General features: G+C 41.6%; 1 protein-coding gene across 1 annotated transcript in view; it reads right to left on the bottom strand.

Moving 5' to 3' along the window:
• LOC119797587 (CUB and sushi domain-containing protein 1-like) overlaps positions 1-21,763 on the bottom strand; it is a 404,138-nt gene that overhangs the window by 177,239 nt on the left and 205,136 nt on the right. Inside the window, exons 14-18 of the mRNA XM_038306729.1 lie at positions 17,099-17,220; positions 16,906-16,978; positions 14,857-14,995; positions 13,418-13,605; positions 13,143-13,331 (exon numbers count right to left, since the gene is read on the bottom strand). Of these exons, the coding sequence (XP_038162657.1) occupies positions 13,143-13,331; positions 13,418-13,605; positions 14,857-14,995; positions 16,906-16,978; positions 17,099-17,220 (711 nt within the window). The remainder of the gene's footprint in view (positions 1-13,142; positions 13,332-13,417; positions 13,606-14,856; positions 14,996-16,905; positions 16,979-17,098; positions 17,221-21,763) is intronic.

Genomic DNA, 21,763 nt, shown 5'->3' on the forward strand with positions numbered 1-21,763 from the left:
TTTTTAAAACCTGCTATTTTAAAACTATGAATGATTTTCAAGCTAAGATGAATCTGGATTCAGGTATGCAGTTCTGTTTTCAATATTTTTGTTGACACTGGTTATACTACAGTACAATGTTTTTGTTTTTTCTTCTTTGAGATTAGCCAGGATATTATTTTAAACATTAGGGGAAGAATCCGGTTGTCTCTGCACATTGCCTTATATGATGGCTTTAAGACTGCTACTTTCTCCCTCTTTTTCCTGTGAAACTAAGGAGAGGAGACTACATTGTAGAGGGTCTCCTGAATGGATATTAATGCAAGTTCTTTTAAATTGCATCCTATTACATTATGTGTCATCAGAAGTTATATTGGGCTCCTCTTCCATAACCTAATCAATGTGGCATTGCATGGAGAAAACTACTAAGGTATTAAGGAACCCCCTGTTTGTTGTAGTCGTGGCAGTCAGCTCATTTTTATTGCTGGGCCTGTTGTCTCCCCTCTTCATCTTGCCAATACTAAAAAGATTCTCAATGCCATGAGGTCATATGTTTAACAAGCAATCAAGCACAGTATTTCCATTTCCATTACAAATGTATGCAAAACTATGTTGATATTCTGCTAATTTGGAAAATGCTATTTTTACATTTGCAGTATTTTCAAATAAATAGGTAAAACAACTTCAACTGCACATGAATACATTTGTTTATACGACAATTCTTGAAAACGACATGGCATGAGCATGTCTTCCCAGCTTTTTATTGCCATTACACTGTCACAAGTACAGAACAACAAAATGAATTCTCTGCATTTAACCCATCCCCTTGGGGAGCAGTGGGCTGCCATCTATATTTCAGCACTAGGGCTAAAAGTAAGTACTCAGTCTCCTCAATATCAATTAAAATATGTTGGAACTATCATTCTCCAACTACCTCCAGTCTTCTTTGTAACAAGGCACTAAGGTCCAATTGCAGACGATGTGACCCATGTGATGCGAAAAGTGTTTCCACCTCATTTATTGCAGTGTTTCCACTTAGCAAATTTATTTTTGTAATTAGAATTTGAGCAATCTGATGGTTAGTTGAAACAGAGCACATTGAATAAGGCTTTTATGTCTGAAAAAAATGCTTTATAAAGCCTTTAAGTAGACAGAATGCTGACATTTAACTCAATAAACACAGTAACGACATTAGCAGATGACTTGATTTCCCACAGCAAGTGTAAAAACATTTCAATGAAATGCAAAAAGCTTTGTTTCTGTGCCCCTCGCACATCCTCCAGTCTCCTTGATTTCCAGATGAAATAGAAAATTGAAATAGATCTGAATAAAGTAGGACAGCTCAAGCATTGCCTCTTGTTGGAGAGTGGCTTGACTCTAACAGTTGTAGCACATGTGCTTTGGTTAAATTGAGGAACACAGACTTAAACTGCCTTCTGAACTCCTGCTATATTTTTAAATGTTGCATTTATTTTAAAGCTGCAGTTATCACTGTTGCCAGATCATCTTTTTTCTTTCACGTGTTTTCCTTCCACTTAGTTTTTTCTTCTTGTTGTGACTTACCCTCCATATGAAAGGTTTGCAGGACAGCTGTCAAGTCAGCAATCTTTTGCATCACAAGGCAATCACCCAACATCAGGGCTTATGTAACATTTGGTTTTTGGGAAACTAAATAGTGTGTTTCATTATCTGTAAACTGTCATAGTAAAATGGAGGAGAGGAAAATGCTTGAACTATATCTATATATCGGCTGGTGTTTAAAGAATCCATATAATAGCAGAACTTTCCTTTTTAAATAAAACTGCTAAAATTAGAGTTACAGATATAAATCTTTACAATGAAAGAAGGAACCCTTTGTTTAAAAATAAATTGAATAGATAACACAAAGATTCTCTCACTTTTGTAGATGTAATATCAGATATTTTATTTTAGGTTTGCCTTTTGCCATTTTTTGCAAATTACTGTAACACGTTTTGCAGCCACACTCTGAGATAAATAAAGGGCTCTATTTGATAGTAGTGATCACCTTCACTCCTCTCTCTCCTGCACTCCACCCTCTGTCTCCTCTATTCCATATAAAATTTCAAAAATATCTGAGTACCTGAGTCTGATGAAGCCTGCTCTCTTTCTAGCTGATCAGCAGACTTCTGTAGTTTGATTATCAGTGCATTTTTTTTTATCTCTCATTAGACCTCAGAAGAAAGGCCATCTGACTAAATGACTCTTGTAGATAATGGCTGAGGTGTAAGTCCATGTGTGCACTATTGGCCCCTGTGTGTGTATAACTCTTTATAGTACAAATAATCTGTGTGGGTGTAATGGTTGATGGATCATGAGAGGAAAAAAAAGAAACTCAGAGTTCTAAAGTACCACTACACATGAAAAGGATGAAAGAGGATGTACGTCTACCAATAATTCAAGAAGTAGAAGTGCATTCTGGAGGAAACTCACAATCAGAAAAGAGAGAGGGTTTTCTTGACACATTAATTATTAACTAATGATTCGGTGATATCTCTGTCATTTATTTCACTAAATGTTCTCATACTCTCACAGACGGTGAAAATTCCACGTTCATGTTGGTTGCACCCAGAACTAAGGCTCTGGAGCCATCTAAGTTACACTTTTATTGAATAGAAAAAACAGACTTTGGTCACTTATAACAAGTTGTAGTCTTGTTACCAACTACAAACCTTTAAAATGTCACAGCATTTACTCCGACACAGAGCAGCCACTGTTCTATATTATCTGTTTGGCAATTTAGCTGACCTTCAGGAACAAGATCAGCAGTTTTGATTTAGCAGACTTTGTGAGATCACTGAACGTGCACAGTGTGTGAATGCTTAAAGAGGAGAAGAGTAGAGTGAATAAAGTTTGAAAGTCCTGTTTGAAGTTCAGGATGCTTGTATCATGTGATTGCATTTCCTTTATCCATCTTGCTTTGATTGTATAAGCTTTTGTATGCTAGAAGAGAATGTCTTGAGGTCATGTCTTTTGCACTAATAGACAAAGTGCTGTGAAAACATCTTTGCCTCCTTACAGATTTCTTATATTTTCACCTTTTAGTCAAACTAAATGCTAAAGCTTAAAATACAAAGACAACCTGGGTGAAAAGAGAAAGTTTACTTGCAGAGACTATCTTTTATCCCTAAGCAGAAATGTTAGCCCTTCTTTTGCAGGATTGTTCTATTTCAGCCACATTAGAAGGTTTTCAAGCATAACTGGCATGTTAAAGGTCATGCCACTTCGATTTAAGTCTAAAACCTTAATCTTATTTTAGCCTCTCCAGGGTTGACTTTTCTTATGTGCTTCACCTCTTTTTCCAGGATTTTTTTTTTTTTAACAAGGAGCAGATTTCATGATTTCATTAATGGCAGCAAGTCATCCAGCTCCTGAAGCAGCAAAGCAGCTCCAGGCCATCCCCGTATCAAGACGTTTGTCCATCTTTCTTATTGTAGAATCATGAATACTGACCTTAAGGCAAGTGAGGCTTCTAGTGCTTTAGAAGTTGCACTGGGTCACTTGTTGACCTTTATGATGAGTCATTGATGTCTTCTTGGATACTTTTGTTATCCCTACAACTCCTTGGTAGGTCCAACAGGGTTTTTGCTCCAGATGTAGCTAAACTCAGCAGTCCAAAAATTTACCACCGAACTTCAAAAAAATCTTTTGCACAATAGCATATGTTTATGTCAAAATCATTTCCACTTAGTGATAAAGAATATCATCTACTTGTATCACATATTTATTAAATAATCAAAAGCAATTGTGTAACAAACAGCACAAGACCAGCAAAAAGGACAGTCATTTCTCACTTTTCCATCACTACGTTAACAGTGCCATAAAACATTTATTTGTCCCTTTACAAATTTCTTCTGTTTCAGAACCAATGACCCAACCGTTTTTTTGTTTCGTTTTTGGTAATAAAGAGGGGTTATTATTATAAAAATTATTAAAAATAGCCTAACAATCTTTGAAGCGTTCAGAGCCTTCAGAGCATTGGCCAATAGGCACAGACAGTGGTTTGAAAGACAACGGGTTGTTGTCATGAACAATCTTCCAATGTCTCATTCATCGGGGCCAGACTAAATTACACATTTAATCGAAAGTTACGTATGTAACTACGGTTCTATGAATCCCGGATGACCGCCAGAGGGCGGTGCTGAAAGCACTGAATGTTCCCTTCGGGCATGCGCAGTTCGAGTAATTATACCAACAGAGTCACACCTGTGACATCGGATGACCACTCAGAAGCTATATAGCCTGGTGTCATCCTTTGCTCTGCTCCTACAGAATCTTCTCGCAAAAGCAAGGATTCTGAGTGACAGAGAAGCTCTGGCGGTCATCCGGGATTCATAGAACCGTAGTTACATACGTAACTTTCGTTCTATTTCATCCCTACTGACCGCCAGAGGGCGGTGCTGAAAGCACTGAATGACTAATGCCAACGATGTCACAAGGAATCCTGAGCACATACCTCACAGAGGAGGCCCAGCAGAACCTTGTAAAAGGACCTGACCCAGGGGATGAGGGGCAGCCACATTGACACTGTAGAACCTGGTGAAGGTGGTTGGGGAAGCCCATGAAGCAGCAGCACATATAGCTTCCAGCGGAACCCCTCTCAAAGCAGCCCAGGAAGCGGTGACGCTCCTGGTGGAATGTGCTCTCACACCGACTGGCAGGGAGCAGTGACCTGCAGCGTAGGCGTGGCAGATGACACTCACAATCCAATGGGACAGACGCTGTTTAGAAAGAGGACAGCCTAACCTTGGACCCCCATAGCATAGGAAAAGCTGGTCCGAGCGTCTCAGATTGGCGGTGGCTGCAATGTATGCCTCCAACGCTCTTACTGGGCACAACAACTCCGACTCATTCTCAGTTGTACCAGGTTGAGGCTGAAACCGAGCGAGCCGCAATGGCTGGTTACGGTGAAAAGGAGACAACACCTTAGGCACAAACGCAGTATTAGGCCACAGGGTAACACCAGAGCCATCTGGATTCCACCTGATACACCTAGGGCTGACAGAAAGAGCATGTAGCTCGCTGACCCTCTTAGCTGAGACGATAGCCATCAGGAAAGCAGCCTTGCAGGAAAGCCACTTGAGTTCTGCTTGTGCCAAAGGCTCGAATGGAGGGTGGCACAGAGCTGTGAGAACCAATGGCAGATCCCAATCTGGGGCTCGTGGGGCTGGCCGCTGGCACAACCTACGAGTACCACGCAGAAAAAGTGAAACCAGTTCATGGCGCCCCACTGTACGGTTGTCAACAGTTCGGTGAAGACATGAAATTGCTGCAACATACACTTTAAGGGTCGAAGGAGAGCGGCCCTTATCAAGGAGAGACTGGAGGAACTCCAAAATAGTGGGCACCGAGCAGGAAAGCGGGTTCTCATTGTGGGCAGAGCACCACTGAGAAAAGAGGCGCCATCTGTTAGCATACTGCAGCCTAGTGGAGGAAGCCCTAGCACTCAATACGGTGTGTCTCACGGTGTCTGAACACCCAGTCAGCCTCCCAGGGGCCATGCCCACAGCTGGAGACGTTGAGGGTTGGGGTGCCATATCTGTCCCCCCAACTGAGACAGCAGATCCCTCCTTGCTGGAAGACGCCATGGAGTACCGTGACACAGACTCCAAAGCAGCGGGAACCACGGCCGCGCTGGCCAGAACGGAGCTACCAGCAACACTCTGTGGCCCTGCTCGAGAACCCTCCGTAGAGTCGGCCAAACCAGTGAGAGGGGTGGAAAGGCATACAGGAGAACCTGCGGCCATGGATGAGCCAGTGCATCCTGGCCCAGTGCGCCCGCCATCCCGGTTAGGGAATACCATAGGGGGCAATGGGTCGACTCCTCTGTGGCGAACAGATCTACCTCTGCCTGCCCAAAGAGGTTCCAGATTATGCGCACTACGTCGGGGTGAAGAGACCACTCTCCCGGAGCAGGTGCCTGGCGGGATAGAGAGTCCGCAACCTGGTTCTGCCGTCCTGGCAGATACGCTGCGCGCAGGGTACACAGACGGGAATACGCCCATTCCAGGAGATCCCTCGACACCTTCAAGAGACGTGCTGACCTGGTGCCACCTTCGTGGTTTATATGATAAACAACAGAGGTGTTGTCTGTCCGAATCAGCACGTTCCTTCCCTCTAGGTGGGGCAGAAGGCACCTGAGGGCCATGTGCACAGCCCGCAGCTCCAGCACATTTATGTGTTCGGTGCGCTCCCTTGGGTCCCAGAGACCCCGAACAGCTCTGTGTTGCCACACGGCACCCCAGCCCATGAGGCTGGCATCCGTGGTGACCACCTCCCTTCGACACACTACTAGCCCCATTGGAACACCACTGGACAAAAGGGTCCCGTCTCGCCAAGGAGCTAGGGCATGGAGGCAGCTCCTGGTCACCATTAGCCTGCGATGCCTGTGCAGCCTGGCGTCTAGGCGAAAGCTGTTGAGCCATCGCTGCAAAGGACGCAGAAGGAGCAGCCCTAAGGGCACGACACGAGTGACTGATGTCAGTTTGCCCAGCATTCGCAGGAAGGTGATGTAGGGAAACTCCCTGCCCAGTCTGAATCGACGGACAAGCTGGAGTATGTCGTCCACCCTGTGAACAGATGGACGGGCCATCATGGTAGCAGAGTCCAGATGCATCCCAAGAAAGGTGGTTGTCTGAGATGGAACCAGACAACTCTTTGCCAAGTTGACTTTGAGGCCTAACATTGACACATGAAGTAGAAGCTGGGACGTATCCCGAGAGGCAGCTACCTGAGAGGGAGCACAAAGAAGCCAATCGTCCAGGTATGGCAGAATCCTGACTCCGGAGGCCTGTAGAGGAGAGAGGGCTGCTTTCACGCATCGAGTAAACACCCTCGGGGAAAGGGAGAGCCCGAATGGGAGCACCCGGAATTGCCAATGGCGCCCCCGATAGGCGAACCTGAGAAAACGGGGATGTTCTGCCGCAATAGGCACGTGAAAGTAGGCGTCTGTCAGATCTACTGATGTAAACCAATCTCCCGCCACAATGGTCTGAAGGACCTCTGTTATGGTGAGCATGTGGAAGGGAAGGACCTTCAGGTACCGATTCAGTCCCCTTAGATCTAAAATGGGGCGAAAACCGCCGGTCTTCTTGGCCACAAGGAAGTATGTGGAGTAGTAGCCTCTGGGTTGCTGCAGAGGATCTACAGACTCGATTGCCCCCTTGCCCAGGAGGGCGGAAAGCTCCTGGTCTAGTGCCTGAGATTTCACCGGGTCTGTGATGACAGTCATCTTGACCCGGTGTGAGAGGGGGGGCCGCCGTCGGAACTGGAGCCTGTAGCCATTGGTTAAGGTGGCAACCACCCATGGATCTACGGCATGAGCAGCCCAGAAATTCAGCTGCTGATGGGAAAAATGTCCGACGGCTGGCCCGGTGGCATCATCTTCTATCCCCACGGCCCCTGGGGGCTCTGGGGGGAGGGCGTCCAGGATTTGAGGCCCGGGTCTGTCTAACAGGGCGGCAGACTGGCTCACGAAAGTCCCTTCTCGGTCTCTGCCGCACATCATGGGGATAGGGACCAACAGGTCTGCCACCAGTCTGAGGTCGTGGCTGAACGCTGGGGGTAGTGGCAGGGCGGCCCGAACGCTGGGGAAAGGCAGGTATGCTCCTGCGAAGGCCGGAAAGCTGCTGGCTAGTCTGACGTGCCTGAGCAGTCTGTTCCAGCGCCTCCAAGGCAGCTGATCCAAACAGCTCCCCTGGTACAACCGGGACACCCCTGAGGGTCCTACGGCATGCTTCAGTCAGAGGAGACTGTGCCAACCAGACCTGTCTACGAGCTTGGACAAGGAAAGACATGACCCGTCCAAGCTCTCTGGTCATCAGCGCGAAGGCCTGCAGCGCTGCGTCACTATAACCAATCGCCGCACTTGCACCACCAGTGTCCTCAACAGATGCAGACAGGGCAAACATGAGGTGCGCCAGGGAATTGCCAAGGCGGCCAGCACGCGCTCCTGCATTGTACGGCTTACAGAGGAGGTCATCTGTAACCCGACATTGAGTCCGCGGGCACCGGACATCAGGACGCAGGGCTTCATCTGGTGACACAATCGCTCTCGATTGTGTCACAAGCGCTCTCGGTTCCCGCCAACAGGCGTGTAACTCCTTCAGGTATTCCTCTGATGGAGGTACAGAAAGAGTAGGAGCCCTTCCACGTCTGAAAAAAGCACTGCCAGAGCTGGATGCCTCTCCTTGTGGGAGTTCCAGCTGCAGCTGCTTCAGGGCCATAGACATGACCTCCCGCATGGAACCGTCGCCGGCCTCTCCAACCGCACTCTGAGATGAAAATGAACCAGCCTCAGAGGCTTGAGAGGACCCTGCCTCCTCCTCATCTCTAAAATGAGAAGCGGAGGCAGCCAGAGAGATAACGTCATCCTCTACAACCAGCTCGGGCATTGGTGGGGAAGAGAGCCCAACCACTGGGAGCGAGGGATCAGATTGCCGTGTCTGCAACAAGGACTTCATCTCTGCCAGCTCTGCTGACAACTGCTCCACCCTTGTGGACAGGCCCTGGTCAGGTTTGGCCCGCTTCCTCCGGGGGAGGGGCACAGATGCTGTGGTCCCACCACGGCGCTTAGAACGCTTGGGGGGAACCACCTGCCCAGAGGGCGGAAGGTCCGAGCCCTCCTGGGGGCACAACTGGGCCAACCGGGCCACCCTCACTGCATGGGGCATAAAGCTGCAGTTCATACAGGGGTTCTCAGACAGCGCCTCCAAAAGGTGCTCATGTCCAAGGCAGGTAGGGCACAGGTCGTGGCCATCCTCTGCCTGCAGGGCAGCCCCACAATCTATGCAGCTGTGAGAGCCATCCATGTCGAAGGCCGACAAGGCTTAAAGAACAGAAAGTTATCGAAAATCGGGAGAGGGGGCGCAAACGCAGCCGTCACCAATTACAGCAGAGAAACGAAAGAGGCTGCGAGCACAAGGCAGCCGATACTGGGAGAGGGGGCGAGAACCGCTACCGTCACCAGGTATAAAACCAATAAACCAAAAAAGCTAACAACGTTAGCTGTATGGAAACCTAAGTTGGAAGTAGGAGCGAACAACGCTGCCGTGACCAATTATAGCGGATAAAACAACAGAGGCTGCGGACACAAGGCGGCCGATACCGGGAGAGGGGGCGAGAACCGCTACCGTCACCAGGTATAAAAGCAATAAACAAAAAAAGCTAACAACGTTAGCTGTATGGCAACTTAAGTAGGGAGTAGGAGCGATAAACGCTGCCGTCACCAATTAAGAGAGCAGACCAACGAAAAGGCTGCAAAAAAAGGTTGATATTGGGAGAGGGGGCGAAAACGCTGCCGTCACCATTTATAATTAAGCAGACCGATGAAGAAGGCTGCAAACAAACCAAAAAAGGCTAACAACGTTAGCCGTCTCCAACTTCGGCAACGAAGTAGACCACACTTGGTTGGGAGATGGGGCGAAAACCGCGGCCGTCAGTAATTATAGCAGCGCAGACCGGTGAAAAAAAGGATGCAAAAGTAGGGAATATACTGGGAGAGGGGGCGAAAACCGCTGCCGTCACCAGGTATAACACCAACAAACTAAAGAAGCTAACTACGTTAGCCGTATATAACTTCGGCAGTGAAGTTATTCACACTGGGAGTAGGGGCGAAAACGCTGCCGTCACCAGTTCGGAACAAAACAGCACGAAGCTGTAGGTAAAAAGCTAAAGTCGTGAGCCGGGAGAGGGGGCGCGGACGCTACCATCACCAGCAAACAACTCACTTACCTTCCGTAATCTTCAGAATCGACCCGTTGCAGCCCTGGGAGGGCGGAGAATAACCGCAACTCCGGTCAAGAGACAGGGGCTTCAGACAACGGGGAAGTTAGCGAACCGCTTGCGAGAAGAAAAAAGGAGCAGAGCAAAGGATGACACCAGGCTATATAGCTTCTGAGTGGTCATCCGGTGTCACAGGTGTGACTCTGTTGGTATAATTACTCGAACTGCGCATGCCCGAAGGGAACATTCAGTGCTTTCAGCACCGCCCTCTGGCGGTCAGTAGGGATGAAATAGAACTCAGATTTAGTCTGGTTTATCGGCTACTTTATCATGCATTTGCTGACATGAAATCCTTGTTGAAACACACAAAAAAATTTAACAGTGGCTGTCTGCTGCAGAAAGTTTGGGATAGTTGAGTTTTTTTAAATGGAATTCTTTATATTCATGAACTGAAATCTGAAACAATATCCTTATCTAATGGAATAGCGTAAACCGTTAGGAAAAAAAGAACTGTAGGGTTGCAAAATGGCCATGGCATGCTGAGTGTAATTTCTCTAAAGACCAAACGTCCAACTTAAGTTATTACAGAAATCTTTTCTGAGGGAATAAGGACTGATTGCACAATCAACCGCCCAGCTGCCTGTTCTAAATAATAAAAAAGGAGAAAATGACGTCTCTTCTTGTTCAAGAATAAAAGTTAAAGATGTCACAGTTGTGCTTCACATTTCCATTAATCCAGACCCTTATCTTATTTTCGCATTCCTTACTTCTAATATATTTCCAATTAGAGAAGCTTAGAAAACTACGCACAACATAAATTTGATATGTTTTGGTATGTCTTGTAAAAATTTGTTGACATGATTTTTTTATGAAAACATTTTTGGCTTCCTTATCGTAATGTATTTGTTAATTTAATAATATGCAAAACCATAAACAAACTACTGTAAAATCAAAACAAGCAAAGGGCTTCTAGGGGAAGTTGAACTTTTCTCCAAAAACATTTTCAGATTATTAGGTTGAAGCTGAGTCAGAGTAGGTTATGACCTTCATGTTTCTGCAGCATTTGTCAATCCTTGCACTGCATTCCTATAAATAAAATATCACCACAAGCAATTGAGCTGGAACAAGATGGTGAAAATATATATCTTTTTATTATTTGTTTTATTTTCCTGATGCATAAAAATAAGAATATCCTTTAGATGTTTGTAATGATAAGGTTAAGCCAATGCTGTATTTTTATTAGTGAGCAGGAAGTAAGTAATGTGAATACTAATATGCCAAAGAACGAACAGCTTTTGACTAATTTGCATGCACCTCTATGTCTGCTCAAATGTCTAGAAATCGCTCAGAAGTGTAAAGGTCAGCCTTTATGTATGTGGTAGGTGTTAACCCTGTGACTGGCTAGTCACTTAATGCATACTATTTCAAGTTCCCTACCCTGGAAATAGTAACATTGCATTTTGGATAAAAGCAGAGGCTGTAAAAAGGCTATTGACAAACAGAAAATAAGAGTAGAGATGAGGCAGAAAGATGGGGTAAGAAATCACAAAGCTGTATGATCCAATTTTTTTACAACCTGTTTCCAGCCACTGTTTGCTTTATTCATGCAATAGATCCATGAAGCAGATTTCTCTCAATGCGTTTCTCTAAAGAATTTCCTTGTGTAGCATTTGTCATTTCTTGAGCCCCAGAATTTTCTTAGAATTTTAAGAGTGCTTTCTTAATATTTAAGAAAATATAATATCAGAATAAAATGTATAAATCGGTCAGCTGGTCAGATGCTGGAGTTTCATAAAGACAGTAGAAAAATGAATTCCTTTAACAGACTCATTTAGAGTCATTGATCAATGTCCAAAATGCAATTGAATTTAAAATTATCACACAAAATATATAAAGATATACTGAACTGTTATTGCCTAAAAACTTGAAGGCTTTTACTCAACAGAAGTATACCTTCAGTGTCATCCCTGTCCTGTTTTGTCATTTGTTTGTCGATACGTATGTTATTATGTTATTCGGTAGATCAAATAGTCTTTCAGCAGATAGCCATTTTTCAATTAAATATAAAACATAACTAACTTCCAACAAGTTGTGACAATAATTCCGGACAGGTTTCTGATAGCTATTAAAGTAATTAAACAAAATGAAATGTTCTTCAAAAATACAACGCATCACTAGGTGGCTGTAATTTACTTAAATGCATAAAAATATGGGCACATTTCATTACATGTGGGTCGTTGTATCAGTACAGAAAGACCCCAAGATAGTTTTTGTATAATAACCCCACAGCTGTTAGCCCAAAAATGTAAGTTATTTTAAGCAAAACATAGATGAAACCATTTCCTATTATACCTTTAAACGCAGTAAAGCTTTAAGGGAAATCTCTTTTTTTTTTTTTTTTACGCTAGAGCCCTGAAGTGAACAAGTGTGATACAGGGGATAATCCCTCGCAAATCCTGGTTGTGCACGTCCCCATCTTTTTTGGGTTGTCAAGCGTGATGTGATTGATGCTCCCCAAAAGGAAAGAGTAATAAGCATGTGTCTAAAAGCATGTTTTTCTTTTTCTTTTTTTCTTTTTTACAAGCATTTAGCTCAAAATGACAAATAAACTTAAAACATACATAAAACAAGGAATTATGTCATGGTTCAGTTTTTTTCTTTAAAATCTTATACCTTCAACATGCCTGTTAATTAATTTATTTATTTATGTGTGCCAACTGAGGCAAATGCACTTGTGCGTTAAAAAGTATTGCTGAGAATACAAGATGCTCCCATGAAAACTCTTTAAAGCTTACTTTGTTAAAATATCATGAAACCTTAAAAAACAGCATATGAAAATATGATAGTATATAATGAAGGACCTTCTCTTACAAACTTCTCTTTTAAGCTATTAAATACACTTGTTTGTTCAGCAGCCTCTACTGTTTGAAAAAGGAACTGCAATGACCTGTATGGATGTGACACAAAGAAACACCTGTATCAGTAAGATTAGAACCAGAGACCAGTGAGGTTATAATGTGACAGTTTACCAGCATCCCTGACTCCCACTGTGTGCTAAATGTGTTGACATGAAACACATGGATTCTATAATGAATGCAAATTCAGCAAAAAGGGAAATGCAACCATAGCTCTTTACATACTTAAATATAGCAAGTTAGAAATATAGTTTTAACCGCTTTCTAATCTTTTTCTAGTTCAAGTTTAAAATTTAATGGCATAAGAGGACCACACTGACCTGCTGGGCCATTGTATATTAAGTTTGTCTTTCCAAAAAGGTTTTCTTTGAAAATGATAACACGCTTTTCTTGAATACATAGTTTTCAGATCATCACTTCTTTTTTTTATTATTTGCTTTTGAAGAAAAAGAAGTGTTTGCCACACCGGATTAACAGGGCAGAAATCATAGAAGAATAGATCCTAACCATCACAGCTGGGAAGAGCATGACTCCACTGGTGATTCTGGTCACAAACGATTGGCTCCTGATCACTGAGTGTGTATCCGGCGTTGCATGTAAATGAGACATGCGAGCCGATGGAAAAGCTACTGCCATGGCGACGACCGTTGACTGGGATACCAGGGTCGAGGCAGGAGTCTGACTCCATCTTCACACCTGAAAATAACATGGCACAAGAACAAACATGGTGAGCAAATGTGTTTGTAAAAAAACACCTCTATCAGCCAGTTGGTTGGTCTTACTTTCATATCTGATGCTGAAACCCGCTGAGGAGCGGCTGTTGTCGGTAGTGAATAACAGGAACAGGAAGTTGGATGTGGAAATCAGGAAATGAGGTGCTTGGGTGCCGTGGTATTCGCCGATCAGGGGAGACGAGGCAGATGGGCCATCTCTAATCTCCAGTGTGTCATAGTTAACCTCTGTCTGGAACCTAGACAAACAAACAAAAAGTATGGACATATGAAATCAGACAACTTTACAGATACATGCAGGGTATTCAAACTATCCAATTATTGTCAAACAGAACATTTGAATATATTGCTGTCAGAACATTACATAGTATAACCAGAAAGGAGTGATTTCTTCCTCTTCTGACTGAGCTAAGCAGGGTTAAATTAGAACAGGCTAATGTCAATTTGATCATTTTTATTGATTTTTTAAAATCTAATTAATAAATCAAGATTTTCACATTTAAATGTAATTTATTTTGTTTTTAGGGTAGAATTATCTCAACATATATTTAAATACTATGTGCTTTAGAGCTTTTGTTTAAATGTTTTTTACAAGAAAATAGAGGGCTTTACTCAAGATACATTTTGCATGTGAACTTCAGCTGCATCTGCTTCATATCAAAGACAAACATATGTTTGGGCAACTTAAAAGATCAGTGAAATTAGCAAGATATCAGGGATAAAAGATAAAATGAAGATACATCATTTCAAAAAAGTATTTTTTTGTTTCTTTCTTACAAAAAGCCTGCAAAACGTGCTTGTAATCTTTGAAAATAGTCTTGAGCTTTGGAGGCTTCTACGGGTGTTTTTAATTTAGATCTTTGATTTTGTATCTTCAGTGAAAAAACATACCTTATTTGTGATGCAATTATTTTTCATTCCCCGCCCCACCCCCCAATTTAATATACCGTAAGTGTAATACGATCTTAGAAACACAACAACCTACAAATTACAGACCCATAAGATCTACTGCAGATTTTTAGGACCAATACTTGACAAATTATGAGTCAAGAAAAAAAACATTTCTCATACAGGCAATTAAAAGCATGATGTTGGCTGAAAATAATCAGGCCTTGGGAGTGAGTCATCCATCATAACAATAACTGACCAGTTCAGTGAAAAATGAACTAGCCTTTGCCACGGACATGTGCATTAATTCGCAAATGAAATACCTCCTAGGTGATGAAGATGACTTGGGCTTTACATCACGTCCCAAAATTACAAATTTCAGCTGTAGCAGTTTCAAGCTCCAGCACATTTTTCCACGGCTTGTTGCCAGGAAAGATGTGTAAATAACAACATTAATCATTTACTGCAGCTTTATATATCTCTATTTCTCACAGTACTGAAGACTTAATTATATAGTATGTAAGCAACCAAAAAAATACCACAAACTATCAAGTTCATAAGAGCTCAATTTAACCTTCAAATGCAGAATACTAATAACTTACTTGTCAAAGTGTATTTTTACAGCATGGTCTTTCTGTGCCTCAATGACCCACTGACAGTTAAGAGAATCTTTATAAAAGGATGGCCAACCAGGAGACAGAATGACACCAGTAGGGGCGGTGAGATGGCCTCCACAGGGAGCTGGAGAAAGGTGGAGAAAAAAAATACACACACACATTACAATGATTAAAAAAATATTCATTTTTGTTTTGTATAAGCACCAAAATTGCATGCCATTAAGTTTGCAGATTTACTCTTTATTTTCTACTTTCTAATCCCTTTTGGAATTCGTTCAGTTTATACACTACTTACTGTACATCTGAAATTATGCTGAGTCAATATTCCAGTAAACAAATCTAACTTTCTCTCATTTGAAAAACACCTTAATTAGGTTATGTTATTTCAAGGGGAAATCAAAAATATGTTTAAGTGTCAAATGATTCAAAAAATGTATCTTAAGATAAGTGAAACTTAGAAAACTGCAGTGTACAAGACTTGCTCTGGGACTAGATTATAGATTAGAAGACTCAGTGAAGTTAAAGAATAATCATGTTAGGTTTGCTCTTAATTATCTTACTTTATATATTTTTTCTTTACTTTTAAGTTCTCAGTTGAAATCATATTTTCGATTCACAACAAGAAAATAAAGTTAGCAGGACAGAGCACATCTCAGTTACTGCCCATTCAGTACCTGGTGTGACCACCATTTGACTCAGTGCAATGCACCATTTGACCAAGTGCAACTCATCCCCTTTGCATAGAGTTGATCAGGTTGCCAATTGTGTCCTGTGGAATGTTGGTCCACTCCTCTTCAATGGCTGTGTCAAGTTTCTGGATATTGGCACGAACTGATACACGCTGTCCATTCGCCGATACAGAGCATTCCAAATATGCTCAACCGGGGACACGTCCGGTGAGTAGGCCAGCCTTGCAACAACTGGGACTTTTTTAGCTTTCAAGAATTGTGTAAAGATCCTTGCAGCATGGGGTCGTGCATTTTCCTGCTGCAACATGAGGTGATGTTCTTGGTTGTATGGCACCACAACGAGCTTCTGGCTTTCATCAGGGTATATCTGTGCATTTAAAATGCAACTTTGTTCTTCATCCATAACAGATACATGACCCGTCTGCGGGCCACTCGATCCACAACATTGACTTCAGAAAACCGCTCACCAACACAATGTCACACATGCTGTCTGCCACCTGCCCTGAACGGTGTAAACCGAGATTCATGCGGGTAGAGAACACATCTCCAACGTGCCAGATACCAGACATAAAGATGAGCTTTCTCTGAGATGGTTTTTTTGACATATTGGTTATGTAAACTGATTGTTTCAGCAGCTGTTTAAGTGGCTGGTCTCAGACAATCTTGGAGGGGAACATGCTGTGGAGGTCTGTGGCTGACGTGGTTACATGTGGTCTGCGGTTGTGAGGCTGGCTGGATGTACTGCCAAATTCCCTGAAATGCCTTTGGAGACGGCTTATGGTAGAGAAATGAACATACATGAGCAACAGCTTTGGTTGACATTCCTTCTGTCAGCGAACAAATCCTCAAATCTTGCGACATCTGTTGCATTGTGATTTGTGATAAAACTGCACTTCTCAGAGTGGCCTTTTATTGTGGGCAGTCTAAACGACCCCTGTGCACTAATCTTGGTGTCTAATCAGTATCTTGACATGGCACACCTTTGAGTCAGTGTCGATTACCTAAGCAAAGGACAAGTGATCACTTTCAAAGATATAGACTGGTTTGTGCTCAATATTTGAGGGATATTTTTATATTGTGTATGTGGAAAAAGTTTTAGATCGTTGAGTTACTCTTAAACAAAATGGGAGCAACACCAAAAGGGTTGCATTTCTATATTGTTGAGCGTATGTTTCCAGATTAGCTAAGGCATTGCTATTCAATATAATATTCCATCCATCCATCATCAGTGTGGAGAAATTAAAAGCAATGTATGAAAAAAAAAATCACTCTTCTGTTGAAAAGATAAATTGGGAGTAAATTTCTTTGATGCTTTGCAATATTAGAAATATTTCTTTGTGTTCACCTTCACATCGGGGAACAGCTGCAGACCAAACAACATTTCCATCCTGAATGATACAAGTCACCTGATCCGACCCCTGGGAAAAAAAATAGTTTCATCAAAGTTGTTTTTACTCTCTAAAATGTGCATTGCTAAAAAGTATACGGATTTTACTTGAGAACAAAATAGCTGATGAAGTAAGAAGTCACATTTTTACCTGTGTTCTGATGAATCCCTGATCACAGCGAAAAGCCACTGAGCTGCCGAGCTGAAACTGGTCACCATACCTTTGTCCATTGACTGGAACACCTGGGTCATGACACTCATTCTGCCCAAATGCTTGTAGGGGACAAAGCAAAAGAAAAGTGGTCAAAAAAGCAAAATACTTAGAACCAAATGTTTTTCCAAAGAATACAGAGGTTAAGTCAGATGTCAGGGCAGATGTTGTTGAGCACGTTCAGTGATTAGCATTACTAGAACAGAACTAAATAAATTCAGACCATTAACAATTTTCAATAGAAAAAAATGCAGTATATAGCTGACATGTATAAAACAGGCATTGCATTAAAATGGATTAAAAAAAGTCTCCTCTATAATGGATGATTTGATTATATGTTGGTTTTCAATACAATCTAAGCCTAAAATGGGTAATAATAAGGAAAACATAAATGAATAGGACACCACTGCTCTATCAATGTCATTAAATGTGACAACTCCACCGGTACAGAAATATGGGAATGAAATTATCTGTATGTGAATTCAACCTTGTCATGTTTGGCTTATATTATCCACATTCCAGAGATTAACCTGATTCCAGGCAGAGCACATATCCAATGATTTGACATGTCTCAGGTTGATTAGCTACTGATGGGGAGGAAATGAGCTCAAAATGAAATGAAAAACACAGAGGAAAAAAACGAGGGACAGAAGAAACTGTGAGCATGCAAATTTAAAGAATGTGCACATATCATAGCGCTTATATGATAGAATACAGATTTGTATTAAATAGACTCTATAAATCAAAATGCATATAATTTTCAAAGACATTGTTTGACTCTACTCAGATGTCAAATAAAAACAGCAGCCCTGTGTCTAATGCACCAGGAAAAATATGTGTTTGAGAGGAGGTTAAAAAGAAATTACTGAGAGCAAAAAGTAAAGAAAAGAAAACTTCACTGGATTAAACCTTATTGTAAGGGACATAAAAAGATAACATCATACCAACAGCTCAGACAAGCAAAAAAATGATGAAGAGCTTTTGTTATTATATGGAGACATTCTTTATAAAAAGCTGAAGATGAATCAATCACATTTTCAAGCAAGACAATGATCGAACTCACAGCCAGGGAAACTATTTGTACGAGAAAGAAAATGAAAGAATTAAGAAAGAATTAACCAAACAATCATCTGACTTGAACACAACTTATTTTCAGTTTTTTTTTAATTGAATTTAAGAAAGCAGACCAGAAATAGCAACATTTTATGTCACTTTTATTAATAAAAGGGTCCAATTGTATAATACAAGCAATACCTGACGCCAATAATGTTAATGGACTTATTGTTTAGATAGGGTGAGGAGCTCGGTCATTCGGGAGAGGCTCAGTGTAGAGCCGGTTCTCCTCCACATCAAGACGAGTCAGTTGAGGTGGCTCGGACATCTTCTTCGGATGCCCCCTGGACGCCTCCCTTGGGAGGTGTTCCAGGCACGTCCCACTGGGAGGAGGCCCAGGGGACGACCCAGGACACGCTGGAGAGACTACGTCTCTCGGCTGGCCTGGGAGCGCCTAGGGCTTCCCCTAGCAGAACTGGAGGAGGTGTCTGCGGAGAGGGAAGTCTGGGAGTCTCTGCTTAGTCTGCTGCCCCCGCGACCCGGTTCCGGATAAAGCGGGAGACGACGAAGACGAAGACTTATTGTTTTTGATTGTCTTGTATGTTATGATAATCTAGATCACATATGTGAAAGTCAAGGCCTGAATTGTTTATCCATGGCCCCCTGGATAATATTTAATTACCATTAGAACTGGCCCACAGGCCACGGCCGCTTGTGCTTGCTGCTCTGACTTCGCATCCTGCCGTTGCATTGTGGGGAATGTAGTGTTGGTGCGGATGTGTTGCACGCACCAAATCTACATTCTCAGGGGAAAACAAAATTGTGTTTTTCTTTTCTTTTTGTTGTTCTTTGCATGTTTGGATTGTTTTGGTCTTTGCTTTTCATCCTTTAACAATCTAAGCTGGGCTGAAGTCGGTGGCCTGAGGAGGCGGAGTGAAGCCGAATTAAAAGGAGCCTGGATGGAGGGAGGGGACACGCTGATGAGCTAGGGGCAGCTTGGATCCACACGATACTCTGGTCGAGACGGAGCGCAGACCTCTCACCTGACTGCCGTCTGTTCACCTCCCAGTATTCTGTGCCTGAAGTGCGGATCCCACCTGCCCCTCGCTCGGCAGCGTGTCCGTCTCTTTGACCAGCAGGATCAGCTCCCCTCTCTTCAATCCAGGCTCCTTTTATTTTGGCTTCAATCAGCCTCTGCTGACACCTGTAGTCTGTAGTCTTTTTGATTCTTATGTCCTTTTTGGTATTGCTCTGCTTTTTGTTTAATAAATTCCTCTGGCTGAATTCTGGGTCCGCTGTCATCTTTCATCACAAAAATTTTATATTTCTTTGTACAAGACGTGATTTTTCTTTGAAGAAAGTATTGTTTTGTCTGTGTGCCATAGATTTTCATGTTTTATTTTATTTTTCATATTTTTCATTTGAATAGACTGCAGATAAGAGGCATGAGAGAGAATACAACTGTTTAGATTTTTTTTCTTATTTTACTATTTGAAAGCAGTGATCTGTAGGATCATAGTACAGCACAGTAATTCATTTTCGGTTTATAATGCATGCACTTTCATTTATGTATTTATTTCAATAAGTTTATTAATATAATAAAAGTTTCTTAATAATTTAGAGATTAATATTTTGTTTAAAAAAAATGTGTTAGGTCTTGGTTCAATAGGCGATGTTCATTTCAACATCTTTTAATAAACATTTAACCAGTTGGGTCCTCGGCTTGTAGCTAATTTATTTGTTTTGGCCCTCGGTGTATTTGACTTTGACATCCCTGATCCAGATTGTTACTAATGTTTGGTGTGAATTTGATGTCAATTGAGCCCATTAGAGTTCTGTCCAGCACTTTTCCCCCACTGTTGTTATTTCTTTGAATTTACTTGCCTTTTTCCGAACTTTAAAAATCTTCACAGTGAAGAAGTACTAATAATAGTGGCATCTATCTTGAAAAAAAAATAAAACCCTGCTTTCAAATACAAAAAATCACAACAGAAATTAAACATGACATATTGCAAATAGCTTACACCAAACAAAAAAAATAATAATTTAAAGGAACAGTTATTAGCTAGGACTGATTATTTGGCTCCATAAACTGCCTTAAGCAGTCTTGTGTGTGTCATCACCATATTCGACTTTTTAAAAACATTATTATTCAAGCAGTACAAAAACACCTCAAGCAACTTCTGTTAAAACTAACACATACATTAAAATGTTAATGGCCCATATTACTAAACTGGGTAAAGATACCCTGTATTAATTATGTCAACAGGTACTGATTAAGTAGGGAATCAAAAATGTTATCATTAAAAGCTCATAATTGGAAACTTTTTCAATTTCAGTGGGAACTACTCAAGTTTGTACATATGATAAATAACAAACGCATTGAAGTTTCTTGTAAGCAGCTTTTTTTTTTTTTTTTATAAATATGCTGAAACAAAAAAAGCAATTTAATATGTCAAATGTCACCCCTAAAGGAAGAGCTGGAGACAAGGTCATTTATGGAGGCAGTGTGTGAAATGGTGCAAAGCTGCATAGTAATCATACAAAATGAATCAAAATCATTCATGCACAACTTGCTCGACCTACAGCATTCCAGGTAAACACACAGGCTGCAAAAGTCAGTTTAAAAGTCTCACAGAATGAAACAGACCTTAACAAGTTGATGACCTGCATAAAGCAGAGCTAATCAGACTGCTCATGCTATCACCTTTACTTTGTATATCACTTTTACTGGAATTTAGTCTTTTGCCTCATTTGGAGCTTTCAACACTTATCTAAACAATGAATAACACAAGTAAAGAAATAATTAAACATATTTCAACTCAACTGCTATCGAACTTTTCATAAAGTTTAAATGATGATTAGGATATAGTTGCAGCTATCTGCTCCAGCTATGTATGTCAACTTTATAATGGTGGCATCTTTTAATTAGTTATGCTGCAGATTATGTGGTTTGACAAGGATCCAATTCGACTTAGCTGTTACTTACAATTGCAAGGTTAAGTTAACAAATGAACACCACTTGCAAGAATTTATCAGAGCATATTGATTATGGACTAATGGAAAGTCACGATAAGAGAGAAACCAGGACAAGTTGGAAAGCCAAATAATATTTTCCAAATACTTAAAGCCCTGTATTTAGTTCTGAAAGTATGGACAACCAATGAAATGCTATTTTTAATGGTTGTCATTATCAGAATAAATTTCCTAATAAACATAAAAAAATATATATATATTTTTTCAAATTATGAAAAAATGCAATTCCAGACTGATTGTTGTGCAAAGACATGTCGGGTTACAATCTCTTTTAATGTCATAATATGGATTAAAAGTTAATCCTTGTTAGAGTATCCCAAACATTCAGTTATTTTGCTACTAAAAAAAGTTGTTTTCTCAAACTCTCGATGGAGAACATTTTAAGATACCCTCAGCTATATGTCCTGTCACATTGCAGTAAAATTAGCTAAGCCAAAATGACATAATCTGTAAACATGGTATATTAGTCTGGAAAGGACCAGGTTGAGTCTGATTTTAAAGTCTGGACTAAAAAGG

The sequence above is a fragment of the Cyprinodon tularosa genome, unplaced genomic scaffold, assembly GCF_016077235.1.
Source record: "Cyprinodon tularosa strain WSP-4 unplaced genomic scaffold, ASM1607723v1 ctg59, whole genome shotgun sequence".
In the NCBI taxonomy this organism is placed as follows: Eukaryota; Metazoa; Chordata; class Actinopteri; order Cyprinodontiformes; family Cyprinodontidae; genus Cyprinodon; species Cyprinodon tularosa.